General features: G+C 38.6%; 1 protein-coding gene across 5 annotated transcripts in view; it reads left to right on the top strand.

Annotated features, from left to right (window-relative positions):
* Positions 1-14,699, top strand: part of sik2b (salt-inducible kinase 2b) — a 40,869-nt gene that overhangs the window by 12,277 nt on the left and 13,893 nt on the right. For all 5 annotated transcript variants that reach the window (XM_067506716.1, XM_067506715.1, XM_067506714.1 and 2 more), the window contains 3 exons: positions 7,881-8,042; positions 13,622-13,746; positions 14,030-14,153. In XM_067506716.1, coding sequence (XP_067362817.1) covers positions 7,881-8,042; positions 13,622-13,746; positions 14,030-14,153 — 411 coding nt within the window. The remainder of the gene's footprint in view (positions 1-7,880; positions 8,043-13,621; positions 13,747-14,029; positions 14,154-14,699) is intronic.

Below are 14,699 nucleotides of genomic sequence, written 5' to 3'. Positions count from 1 at the left end.
GCAAACTTTCCAACGCTGCATCTGTTTAGCATTTGTACAGTGACATTAGAACAGTTATTCTTTTTTTTAAACACACAACATACAATATAATTAGTGAGCTTTAGTGCTTCTGGTTGGCCAATCTTTTACCCTACTATCTTTGTCTTTATGCTAAGCTGGCTTCAGAACGTTTAGTTATTTAGTCTTTAATCATGAGTGATCTAATCTTTAAGCAGGAGTTTTCTGAAACTGTTGAACAATTGCTTTAAAAAACAAAGTGTGATTGATTAGCTTCATTTTGCATAATCTATAGATTTGTTTAATAGATCACTCAGGCTATTATAAAACCATTGTGTCCTGGTTCCTTGGGCCACTCTGACCTGATTTCACAATGTAATATAGTTATGTAAGACATTTATGTCATCATCAGCTGTAGCAATAGCAGCATTTAGTAGATGCCGAATGGTATCTGCAGCACAACACTAGTATTACAATATTCAATCTCTCAAAATTGATCAAATCATTTTTGATTTCCAAAGACGCTCTCTGGAGAGGGATTAGGTCATTCAGTCATGATGCACTCAGACAAATGGATAAGCTGCCAAGCCTGATTTCAAGCTTCTTCCTCCACTATCACCCTCCAGCGAGTTGCTCCAGCTTTTCTGACATGATTAATTTCTTTAGTCTGCTCTTGGCCATAGGTTACAGCATAGAAGATGTGGAGTTGTTGTGGATGCTTAGCAGCCCACCCTGTTAGAGATGACGGATGAACTTCCATTTTTCTTTTCAGACCAAATTGTAAAGTGTATTGTAGAGGAACAGGAGAGGAAGTTTGTGTGAGTGTGTGTATGTGTGCGCGTCTGGAGCCGTGAAGACAAAGAAGTGGAGCTGGGTTTGGCACAAGGATGCAGAGTGATGGGTTCATTCTTGCAAAAGCGTTGGGTGGGCATAGTAATCGGCACAGCAGAGGCATCCAAGCCAGCTTGTTGATGTGCCTTTGTGTCTGTCTGTCAGTCTGCTGCAACACCGTAGGATGGATCAAACCTGGAAATTGGGTCAACCACAAATAAATTGGAGTTGCAGAGACAGGAGGAGAGAAGAGGTAGTAGAGAATAGAGGCGAGAGTAGGGGACATTCATTTTAATTTGGAAGGTTGGTGGGGAAATGTAGGGCATGCATATTTAAGAAAGCATTGCTGAAGAGAAGGGAGTAAAATAGCTTGCAGTGAGTAGAATCACTCATGCAGAGCTCTTGTATGTCTGAAGGGCAGGGAATGAGACAAGAAGACTGTTTACTTCAAAGGAAGACTTTTAAAAATTATATTCTCATATACTTTAGGCTGTCAGTTTCCATTTAACCATAAACCATTTTTCATATTTCTGGGTTAGTTTACTATAGATCTGTCAGTTGTGAGGGTGTGACAGCTTTTACTTCGATGAAAAGAGTAAGTAATATATTAACAGAGAAATAGCTTAGCAAAGTGTTAAATAATCATCTCACTTTTTTGTCTCTACAAATGTACTGACCCAAACCTTTGGAAGAACATGAGACTTATATGCTACAAAATGGATTCAATCTCAGTTCCAAACATACAGCACCATCTCCTAAATGGCTAAATTAAGCATTTTCAAGTTATCGTTAAATTCAATTAATTAAATCAAAAACTGAAATCTGGATGTTTGTCTATTCTATAGTGTTAAAAACCAATTTGTGATGTTTGACCTTCAACAAGGTCATCTCACCTGCTGTTCCTTAAAATCAAAACTAACAATACTTTTGGTTTGAAAGACAGCTGTTATGCACTGATTAAAAAGGATTGCAACATTTATTTAGTGATTTCACTTCTCAAATGCGCAGATTTGTTCCTCTGCTTTGTCATCAATGACTGAATAAACTTAATATCTATGTTGGAATAAGGGTCCAATTAAATAAGCAGTTTTATTATTTGGATTATTTGATCTGGGCATTTTCACTATTCTTAAAGATTATTAAGCAAACAGGTCATTGATTAATAAAGAAAATGGTCTGTAGATTAGTCAGTACTAAAACAATTATTTGCAGGCATACATCTCAACATAACGTACTAGGATTATGATACGTTACACTTAATAAGTGAATGCTAAATTCATGAATTGCAAACGAATTTGAAAGTCGTTGCAGAGGCAGCATTGTAACTGTGTGTAGATTTCGCCATAACTAAACTCCAGTATAATTAATGTCTGATTTTCTATGCAGGGTTTTTTTGATGCTTACAAAATGTGTTTTCGGTTGAGTGACAGCCAGCATCTTGTATGACAGCTTTTGAAGATCCACCTGCTGAAAGTGTTACACCAGGATATACCTTTTTCTATATTTGAGCAGAGATCATTTGTGGAGTATTTGACAAATAAATAATTTCTGTGAAAACATGTAAATAAAGGGGTTTTTAGGACTGTGTATTTACACAAACTATCAGTCATAATATGCTATGTTTTAACCACTTCCCTGGTCATTTTACTTTAACATTGTACTGCACAAAACAGAAAGCTTACAAGATTAATGTCATCTACATGGGCCCGTATGTCTCATATATATATATATATATATATATATATATATATATATATATATATATATACACACACACATACATATTTTATTTATTTTTTTTCAGCACATTTCAAACATGGTACACTGTTGCCAGCTAAACTGGCAGTGTTCTGTGTCACATCAAACCAACTGTATTTGTATCTCTTCCAGTCCTCACAGACCTGCTTGTAGTCCAAAGAAGCAGGTAGAAAGCATCTGTATTGTATTTTTTAAGGAAGATAAAAATTGAATTTTTAAGAGAAGATCAAACGGCTTTTGGCTCGTCCCTCCTCGGGTCGCCACAGCTGAACGTTGATTTTGCATGAGTTTTTACGCCGGATGCCCTTCCTGCCACAACCCTTTCATTTTTGTCTGGGTTCTAGAGCAGCACCAAGGTCTCCCTTGGTAGATGGGCAGGGCCACACCTGATTGGGTGGGATTCGATGCCGTGGGCTTCCGCATCCCAACCCGATGGTCTACTTACTGCAATTTTCATGCAGTGCTGCTAATTTTTTAGAGATGTCAGTGCAAATTGACCAGGCCGATATTACTATAGTGAACATTACGTGTGCCAGAATAATCTCACAGTCTGTATGGTTTGATATTTAGACATGAATCTAATGATAAAGTTTGTCTGAACAATGTCAAAATGGTTAAAAAGTTTCCCAACACAACAGTCCAAACCCGAAAATAAATAAATCAGCTGTAATCTAAAGAGAAAAGCTGAAGCCAACACTGGTTTGCTTGAAAGATAAAATAATTGTATGTTCTTTCAGTCAACTAATTGATCCTTTGCTTAATTATTTAAACTCCTATTCAGAATAAACCTGCCATGTGTTTTGCCGGCTACTATTTACACATGCTATTAGTTAAATTCAAATCTCCGTTATTACAATATTGAATGTGTTAAAACACCACTCCACAGTTTTAAATGATAATGGTGTAACTAGTGCCTGAGAAAAGGAGAAGAACATTATAAGCTTTGATTTTTAAGTGAAACAGTTGTTATATTTCACCACCACCTGATTCAGTATTTGACCACATTTGTTAAAAGAGAAGTTAACTGTCACAACCAGTAGCTGCGTCTGATCTTTGGTGGGTTAAAACTCTGCTCAGTTCCAGCTGGATCCAGCCCAGTTTAATCCCCAAAGGTATCAGTTCCAAATCAGCATTGACATTTATCAACACATAGATAAATGTGACTTTAATATGGCTACTATATTTAAGTAGTCTGGGTATCAGTTACAGATGTGGAAACTCTGTGTGTGTGTGTGTGTGTGTGTGTGTGTGTGTGTTTGCTTGCCCCTTGTCCTCTACATGAACACAATTCCCTCATTTGCCTGACAGTGTTATCTGAAGTCCAGCCAGAGGCCTGTCCAACAAGCGAGTTTGTACCCATGATGTTTGTCCCCTCCAAACCTGAGCAGCTGTTAAGAGATGTAGCTTCTCACTCGGCTCTCAGCAGAAGTGGAACACAGTGGTTGTTGAGCTGTTCCCTAATACCCCTATGATTCATCGTTAGCTTTCCCAGAATGCAGCTCTGTGTGCCTCACTGTGCTGAGGTCCTTGCCCTCACCAACATTGTATCAGCGGATTACTCATCCTTCCACTGGGGCAATATTGTGTGTGTGTGTGTTGTGTGTGTGTTGTGTGTGTTGGGTGGGGGGGGGGCACTGTAAAGTGTTGATTGCACAAACAGTAATGGTTTGATTTTTTGCTACAGTAGAACAAGGAGTAGCAACACAGTGCTGCTCTTTGTACAGAATTAAGATTAACGAGTTCAGTAATTGGTATGTACACCATTTTAGAGGGTTAAAGTGTGAACATTTAAGGACCAGTCTTTTTGGAGATGTCATTGTCATTGTCTGCAACCTGTAGGCTTAGGTATTGGGTCCAAAGATGCCCTTGCGCACTCATACCTGTACCCGGAAAACTACTCCCTCTTCACCTGAAGCTTACTTTTTTTTACAAAGTTATTTTGCCATATTCTTCTGTAGACTCCACAGTTTATAACACTCCATTTTTTTCTTCAGTTACTCCATTAAAACAGTGACGACCACCACATTTGCTTTGGCAGAAGTGTATGCAAGAATTGCTTTTTTGCAGGATTTGTGGAGTTGTCTGCTTTAGTACTTGCAGACATCAGGTGTGTTCATTCCAGACTGTGAGAGTTGGTGGTAACAGTGTTTAAGTGTAAACTGTCCACTGTTGGAAAGTCTTAAGGTGGGTCCCCACTACTATTGAACAAACGGTGTCTGCCAGTGTCTCTCATCAGCCTAACTGTGCAGTGGATTGATAAGGAATTTTGATCATATCTTTCTGTCCAGCTAGTCCTACTATGAGCACAACAGATTAGTACTTATATTGATACTTGAGTCATTGATCAGCAAGTACTTGAATGTAAGAACTTGTGCTTGTCTGTAAAAAGTTTGGAATAACTGGTATTGGGACATTACTAGTTGTAGCACAATATTTTTTATTACATAGTTAAAACTCCATGGTGCTGCTTCTGGGGGGCATCTCTGAGAGAAAAGAGGCATCAGCATGCTTTAACCGATGTGCTGGTTTGGTGTTTGAAACTTGTCAGAAACCTTTCTAACATCACAATTGGAAAATTTTAATCTGACAAACTTAGATGTTTGCAAGTATTCTGGGCATTTTTCTTAAGCTATTTTACCCCTCACAAAACAACCATAGTCACTTTTCTCGTGCATGAATTCCTTATAGGGACAATTATCTAAAAGTCTTTCTCTCTGTTTGAATCATTATGATGTCTCTGTGATGACAAGCTGTTCACCCTGTCTTTGCTGCAGTAATTAGAGTGTAATTGAGTCCTGTTCTTCTTGCAAGTGCATAGTTTGACATCCTCAAGACATTCCCCTCCCCAGTGTGTTTTTTGATTAGCAGCACTGCATGAAAGCTACCTTGGTCACTGAATGGTCTCCTCCGTGGAATTTGCCAGTTACTATCTAATCAGGGTTTCCTACTCTATTAAATGTTAGCTGCGTAACAGCCACACTATTGATGATGAAACAGCATCAACCTCTGGAAGATTAATACTGTAATCAGTAGCCTTGTTCTTTTTATTGTACTCTCTTTCATTACCTTATTGTCATTTACAGCTGACCCTTGGGTGTTAAGATAAGGTGTTTAATGTGACCAGTGCTGATGGCCTCTATTTTAAATATATGATATTTACTTGATGTCATAATATTTTTGATGCAGCGAGCTGTGAGAATGACTTACTGTGACTTCTCTGTGCATTTATTTAAAGAATTAGGACTAGGTTTTAAATCCTTTACATAAATGTGTGTTCACAATAGTGGAATCCAAGCAATATTGCCTCTTAAATAAGGAGAAGTTAAGAAGTAAATCTAACAAATGAAAACATTTTTAATGTCTCAAGCAAACCAAGCTGCACATCCCGTCTGCTTGGCAAAAATACAGTTTTATGAGATAATCCATGTGGGTCTTCAGATAACTTTTTTTTTTTGTATGTGTACAGATTACAAAACTCCTATATGAAGTTTTGTGAGGTTTCTTGTGGTTGTTGCGCATTGTTTTCAGGCTTGGTTGGTAGTCTGTATCCATGCCAGCTGGAAGAACATCCAACACAAAGTGTCCTATCTGGTTTGCCGCAGAGTGTGAATTGAAGAGTTAGCAAGCTATCTGAACAGAGAGGTGTGAAGAGAAACCCTGCCGACCGCAGCAAACACCACCCTTTCCAAAGTTCACAGAGTTGCAAAAAAATATGCATCCTGCAAAATATATTATCAGTTTGACTGCGTAAAAAGTAGTGAACATGGAGTATAAAGGTTATAAAACAATGAGGGTGCTATGTGAGCACACAATGAGAGAAAGGTCAGTGATCTGTGTGCTTGGAGAAAGAAAACAGAGAGACAGCAAAGACTTTGCTTTAAACTAAACAACCACAAACTCAAGTCTGCCTCACTGCTCTGTTCACAGTCCGAGCTTACCAGATAGAGAGAGATGAATCACGTTTTTGTTCCTCATTGGCTAAGAACTTTGGTTCACATTTACATCAGCATCTTGATTTGTCCCACTGATTGTCAAGTGTGTTTGTATGTCTGTGTGTGCACTTCAATCATATACTGACAAACACTGCTTCGTTATTAAACATCCCACCAACCCCCCCTCTGAGTCACACAATGTTCTAACTTGAACTAATGTGGACATTATGTAGCTGAAGACCAGTTCCCAGAAATCTCGTCCTCCCTTTTCCTCCTTGAGCTATGACAACACAGTTTTCCCTCCACTGTCAGCCATTGTCTATTCACACAACTGCGCAAACACTTAAACACACACGCACACAGAGGGAAGATTACATTGTAGATCTCATGTTGAGTCACTTGCATGTTGTAGAACACCTGTAAAGTACTATTGGCAGAAGTTGATCCATAGGAACCTTTCATCAAAACCAGACACTCAGAAGAATGGAAAATCCTGTCAAATGCAGTTTTTTCACAGTGCGCTAAAACCAGTGTTCGAAGTGGGTCAGTAGTCACCAGTGGTCACATCCAAATTTTACTCTTTGGCATACCAGGACTTTCTCTGCCTACTGACACTTGTCACAGGCTGCCAGTACTGAGTTTGTCCAAGCCTGCTGAGCTCTGCATTCAGGGCAATGGAGCATGCACAGCTTAAAAAAAAAAAATTCTCACATATGCAGTATTTCCTACTCCTTTTATGTTAAAATGCTAATTTTAAATGGGCATCAATGAATGCTCCACTTGGCTTACACAGACAGAGATGATATCCAGCATGCAAAACAAGCTCTTGGTGTTGGTTTGCTGCAAACTCTGGAAGAGTGGTTCCTGAAGATTTCTAATTAGTATATTTGATTTATTGACAGTTTTTTGTGTCCACACCTTATACCATTCACTGTGTTTATGCCTGTTATATTGTATGCAAAAAAAAAAACTACATTTAAAATAAAACTACATGACAACCACACATACAAATATGTCAGACACTGTTTCCCCTTGTTATGGAATTTCTGTGCTTATAAACTCTGTGCCTCCTGACCTTGTTTCCAGCTTTGATGTGACTTTTTACCAGTGATTCACTTTTTTTACTGTTGAAATGCGTTACAGCAAATATATATCAGTAGGCTATTATTGTTGTGATGTCACAGTACCACCAAAAACAGGCGTACCAGTACTTTTTGATTCCACTTCAAGCTATGAGTTAAAACTTATATTGTCTGAAAGGCCTATAAACTGTGAAGTCAATGCAATATATAACCTGCATATAGTTCTTATATTACATATCAACTCTCTGCTCTCTTTGTTTCTCTCTCTCTCTGGTTGCAGACTACCTGGCAAAGCATGGACGTCTGAGTGAGCTAGAGGCCAGGAGGAAGTTCTGGCAGATCCTGTCAGCAGTGGAGTATTGTCACAACCGCAACATCGTCCACCGGGACCTGAAGGCAGAGAATCTGCTGCTGGATGGTCACATGAACATCAAGATTGCAGGTACCTTAAAGACACAATGCATGGGACCTGTAAACTTATTCATAGATTAGAAATACAGAATGTCTGCGTGTATTTATGTAGTTTTCATCTACTGCCTGCCATGATGTCAGTGCCCATGTAATTCAGAAATGTCTTAATTACTTGCCCTGGTCAAAGGTTGCTTGCCTGATAGCTGCTAGCTGAAAGATGCCACAACAGCATCAAGTAACCCAACCTAAAACCTCTCCCAAAGACCAGTAGCTTTAATTTTGAGGTGTAAGCATGAAAGACAAAAGACAAAAAAAAAAACAGACCCAGAGGCAGAGATTTAAGACTAAGCTGGAGGTCTGTAGTACAAGCTTCAAAGTGTGATTATTAAGCATCTGGCATTTAGAGGTAGGTAGTGAGAATGTCACCCTACCCCTGTGTCCCAGAGTGGAGGGAATAGAAGGGAAGAGATTAGATTTAATTGAAGGAGGATAGCAGGTGATAAGACAGATCGGGCACTTTGTTAACAGTACCAAATGAATGGTATATGCAGAACGATATGGTGCGGTTCATAGCAGGATAGTAGGACATGTCAAAATGCTGAGCTTTATTGAGAGCTTTTACTAAAATTGATCTAGGATGAGCTGATCACCCATAAGGATTGGTGAAAGGATACCAGCCTCAGACTACGCATGTTTGCTCCAGGGAAATGGCTTCTAGTCGTCAAGGGACATTGTGGACATATAATTAAATAAAGTTTATTGGGCTGATAAATGTTATTTCACTGGTGGTTGGGGGGGGTGACATAAGTCAGCACCAGTTAGCCTTCGTAAAAATCATATTCAGTGTTTTACCCGGTATTACTTGTTCCAAAAAGTAAAATCAGATAAGACCAAGTAAGACAACTAGACAATGTCTGATAAAGAACCAATTATTTCACCTGCATCATTACTCTGATTGTCTTGTACACTGCTTCTTAGAAGGGTCAAGATAATAACTTGAAGATGTTATTGCCAAAGCAGTAATTTTCACAAACATGCCTGACTCACAGCTGATTGTCCACCCAGGAGATTAGATTTGAAGCAGGAAAACAATGAACAGAACATTACCTGGCTTGTGATTAGAGTGAACATCTCTGGGGAGGACATGGGCAGAGAGGTACATTCTGTATGTCTATTTCCCAAAACATGGAGTGGCAAGTTTTGTAAATTAAATGTCACATGAACAGAGAACATATCTTCATATCAAATGTCACCTTTGTATTAGTAATTTTGGTGTCGGTTTAGATGAGCCATCTATTCAATGAAACTGAGATCTCCTTTTATTCTTTTGTGGCCATAGTGGATTAATCTAGAACTGCATCTGATTGGTATTTTCATAATGATTCAATCTGTTCATTATTTCCGTTGTTGATCGGTCTGTACATGTACAGTTACTTTAGTAACAGGGCCTGATTAACTTGTTAGAGGGCCCTCTGAGGGCAAAAAATATATTATGGATTTTGTGTATACTAAGTGCAAAGTTTGTGAAATACACTATGTAAGCACAATAAAAACTAAAGGCAAATGACAGTTACTTATCTTAATGTGGAGAAACTGCAGACTCACTCAGCAGCACTTGCAGCAGTTCAAAAACATTTGCTGCTAAAAGCATTTCAATGAGGCTCACCATTCTGGGCAGTCAGAGAAGAGCAAACCATTTTTGCTTGATTAGTAAGCTTTTTAGCATTCACATTTTTTGTAATTTGATAACCACTTCTAATATCTTGTTTAAATATTTTTTTAAGAAAGCAAGAAAATCTAAACCTATTGATTTTTAAAATTATCATTTCATTGATCAGTCATTTATCAATTGATTTCAGCACTAGTCTGAATGCCGAGGACATGATCAGACACAGTATCGATGCTTGTGGGTTTTTCCTACATGCCAGTGATGCCTCACTGCTTTCTAAAGGCCACCTCTGGTCAGTCTGCATGATGCTTAACAAGGCAGCGGTCAGTCAAAGAAAGGTCACGCTCATGGTGGCTGTAGAGTGGGGAGCAGTGACAGCAGGGGTGCCTTCATGTTTTCACATCAAACAGACCCTTTACGTTCGGGTTTGCAGATTGAAGGGAATTTTCAGGAGGAGAAATAAACACAAAAGTAATTTGCTTGATCAGAGGGGTGGAGGCTTAGCAGGAATGTCACTTAGTTAATGTCATTAACATTAACTAACAATTCAGGACAGTGTAGATGCAATTTAAATTTTGGCCTTTAAAACTTACAAATATGATTTTTTGCTCTGTGGTACATCACGTCACTTTGTTCTAACCTAGCAAATGAGTTCAAGGAACATAAATAGACATCTGTCTAAAGTAACCAGGACTGTTGTGGGATCCTCATCACTTGTGGTAGGAAGATCAGTATTAAGCACGTTTTTAAATTAAACACTTGTATCACAGACCATGATGCACATTTCCCTCCTTGAGAAAGTAAAATAAACAAATAAATACTGCTGTAGATTTAAGAGTGCAGTTGCATTAGAACAGAGATTGACCATTCTAGGTTAAGTATGTTTTACTAAAAGGTTGCCATTGTAATCACATGTAACAGTAAAAAGTATGTGACAGTAAAAAAAGAAGGTGAAATCAAGTGGAAGAGAGTTATTGGCCAGCAAAAATGACTCATTAACATCTGTTTTTTTTTTTTAGCTACATATAAATAAAATTTGCCTAAATTAGCTATTATGAGATACTGCAGAGAGTAATCACCAAAACCCCTGAGTGTATTGAATTGACAAGATTGAATCTTATTAGATATGAATTCACATTCTTGTTACTGCTTTATTTAAAAGTTATATAATCTCACTTTAAACAATAAAATGTAAAGTTTTCGCTGCTGGATACAGTTTTCTTACTGCGTCATGATATCACATATACACTTATCAAACATGCCCAGTTTTACGAGCTGTTAGCTCAGGGTGTTCCAATGTGACATGTTTAGGGTAATTTTATGTTAATACTGTTATGACACACAGACACACTCTCTCCCCATAACCCGCCCTTCCTGTTCGGCTGTAAGTGCTGTTGGTTGCCTGCAGCGTGCTGGAGTGTTTGACGTCAACCAGTCTGCTCAGTATTCAGCTCCATGAAATGGGTCACAGCTTCTGACGATAAACCAGCTGCACTGCTCGGCTTCGCTTTGCCTGCATCTCACATCTCACCTTCACAGCAGCATCAGACAGTAAACATACCTAATATTTAGTGTAACAAAAAAAAACCTGATTCTTTACCCTCCACTTTATTTCAGCCACACCTGCCACTACATGCACTGCAGTAATTAAATGCAAGGAATACATGTGCTCACATGCATGATGTCATTTGGGGTTTATGCTGCACTAATTCCTTAGACCTCATTCCTAATGTTCCTGTCCAAGGAAAGGCAATTAGGAATTAGGAATATAAAAAAGGCAAAGCCAAATGATATGTTTTGGCTGTCCATTGAACACATTTGGGTTCAGATGAAAGATGAAAATTAGACAATTTCAGCTTTTTCGTTCCTGCTATTCACATCTAGATATATTTAACAATAAAGAACATCCCCCACATTGCATTTCTTGTTACCCATAAGTTTCCAGTGTGGTTGCTTTTTCAAACAATAAATACCTCTAAATAATTGTCTTTGTTTTACCTCTGACTGCATGTTTTGCTAAAAAGGATAAATCAACACGCAGACCACAGAGCTTTCTATGGGGGAAAAAAAAAATCAAGCCTATCTGAAAAAAGTACAAGCAATAAAATTTTGAATATCCTGAAAAAGAAGTAGACTACTGGTGTAGTGAGCTTTATATACAAAACAGGTCAGCAAAGGAAACAAGTAGGGAAACAGTAGCTGATGACAGAAGCTACTGTGAGCAGTGGAGAAAACACCCAAAATAACAGGTATTTGTCAACAACCTCCACACAGCAGGGGTGAAGGCTCTACAGTCATCATTTCATGAAAATTATGTGAGCAGAAATACTGAGGTCATACAACAACATGCAAACTCTTTGTCATCTGTAAGAATCAAAAAAGTCAGGGAGGAATTTATTTAAAAGCACAGAAAATTGTGAAAGACTTTAATAATCTTCAAGGAATAAATGTTTCCAGTTTTTGAGCTTGAATTTTGGACTCTATGCAGGACAAAACAAGCAATTTAAAGATGAAACTGAGTGTCTTATGTGTCTCACTACTACTATGCCTGGCTGATGTGTGTGCGCATGCTTTTCAGTGTGCATGTGACATAAAGCAAAGGAAAAGGATTGGTTACACATTTAGTCTCTTGCTCTCAAACTGTTTACTCTGTGTGTGTGTGTGTGTGCATGTGTTTGAACCCACATTACCTCCAGCCCATTATGTAAGCTAGATTTTTTTTATTGGTGTTATTTATTGTTGTTTTGCAATAAATTTTTTTTTTTTTTTTTTTGGTTTATGTAACGGTTTCAAATTATGGAAAAAAGGGTCGGTGGAGGGTTAAGTGAGCCTGTCGTCTGTTCCTGTATCTCTCAGGTCCCATGATTCCATTGTCAGGATCCCACTGAGAAGGAACTATATAAGCACCAAACTATTTTCCTTATCTATTATTTGTTGATTATTATATCAGTTAATCATTTGGGGGGGGAATGTTTTAAAAAATGATTATATTTACAGTGATGATGATAAGTATAAAAAAGTATCAATTCCTCATATCTTATAAACTACAACCAGTAAATATTATAGATTTCACTTGATGGGAGACTTTGGTTATCAAAACAGTCGTTGATTAACTTCTTTTGACCCACTAATAGATTATAATTTTTAGGACCAGAGGTACGCCTTGTAAAAGTTGTACATAAGTTTAAAAAAAACAGACAAGGAAAGAAGACAAAGGATCACTGCTGGAAAAGGTTTGAGAAGGATATCGAATGGGAGTGGATAATATGAACAAGTCGAAAAAAGGGGCGGTTGGCTGAGTGATTGCAGGCACACAAGCTGGCTCAGTGTGGTTTGGCTGATACTGTATTACTGCAATCTTGGATTTTAATGAAAGGCAGACATGAACTTCGCAGAGTTTGGGGTATGTGTATTTGTACAAGTGAAATTAGGTCTTCTTTTTTTCACTCTTCTGAAAATAATAATTTGAGTTTTTGTCACTGCACAGACAACCAATCAGAACACAGCATTGTCAACCTTATGTCAGTCTCCAGGGGAGGTTACCTCATACAAAGGTTCATTTCTTCAATGTACAAAAATGTGCCTCACAAATTACATTATAAAAACCCTGCAGACCCCATGGAGACCGATACACACTTCCAACCATAAAGCATGGCCCATCTTAGCTTTGTTTGTGCAGTTTGATCACTTCAGCACATGGTTCAACATAGCTCTATCGTACATGTTCACAGTGCTCCTAACCTCTTCCCCTTTTACAGTCATAAGAAAAACTTATATGTTGTTGTTTCTGTGTTTATTCTATTTAGTTGTGTTGTGTTGAAACAGGTGTGCAACACTGATTTGGGAGAGGAATTTTCTACAGTTTCTACAACCTTGTAATATTTTGAAATTACCTTTTTTATTAACCCCCTCATCACCTACTGGTGATATGTTCTGTGTAGATTTTGGATTTGGGAACTTCTTCCAGCCAGGAGAACCTCTAGCCACATGGTGCGGCAGCCCCCCTTATGCTGCCCCAGAGGTCTTTGAGGGACAACAGTATGAGGGCCCACAACTAGACATTTGGGTAAGATGGCGGATTGCATACACCACACTGCAGTGTATTTAATAAGTTTGGCTACAGTAATACACACATTGAATTTCCATGCAAAACCCTGTCCTTTAGTAAAGACATGGCCAATTTTATTTAGATCATTAAACTGTGGCGATGTGGAGTGGGATTTCTCGGGTCATTTATTTAATCATCACAATTTTGTGTTTCTTCTAAGCCCTGTCTGTTTATACATTGTAATTTTATACAGTATGTCTGTTTGACTGACCTCTCTGTGTGCATCCTTTCATGTTTTTAGAGTATGGGGGTGGTGCTATATGTGCTGGTGTGTGGTGCGTTGCCCTTTGATGGCCCCACACTGCCTGTGCTCCGGCAGAGAGTTCTAGAGGGAAGGTTTCGTATCCCCTACTTCATGACTGAAGGTAAGAATAGTTCATCCTCTCTGGGACATTAGACACCAAATAAGAGAGAAGACTATGCATCTACCACACCTCACGTTTTCACATTCCTGTACGTTTGCACATATGCACCATATTTGTAAAACATCCTCCAGTCATTTTTAACTAGCAGTTGAACTGAGGTAAATATTGCACTGTTGCTCAGATGAGATGATGATGCAACATATTGCTTAATGTTTGCGGGCAAACTCTCTTGTGGTTACAACCAGTCAGCAGGTTATTTCATTAACAATGAACTCTACCCTCATTTGAATGGGATATCCAAGGCCATACTGTCATTGTCTTCTGTAACACACGTAAGCATGCATGTTCATGCATACAGACTGGCTAACTGTCTTTAGAGCAGCCCTGCCGTTAGCGACTGTGCTAGCAGCTGGCTGCAGATGAAGTCCAGAGCTGTTTATGTAACCTGGGGAAGAGCCAGTGAAACCTTCCAGCAGCTTGGCTGTCTCTCTGAGGAGACTCTGTCTATTTGTAAGTCTATCTGACTCACGGTCACTATCTGCGAGA

The sequence above is a fragment of the Channa argus genome, chromosome 6, assembly GCF_033026475.1.
Source record: "Channa argus isolate prfri chromosome 6, Channa argus male v1.0, whole genome shotgun sequence".
NCBI classification, from domain to species: Eukaryota; Metazoa; Chordata; class Actinopteri; order Anabantiformes; family Channidae; genus Channa; species Channa argus.
This window is presented reverse-complemented; position numbering and strand designations above follow the sequence as displayed.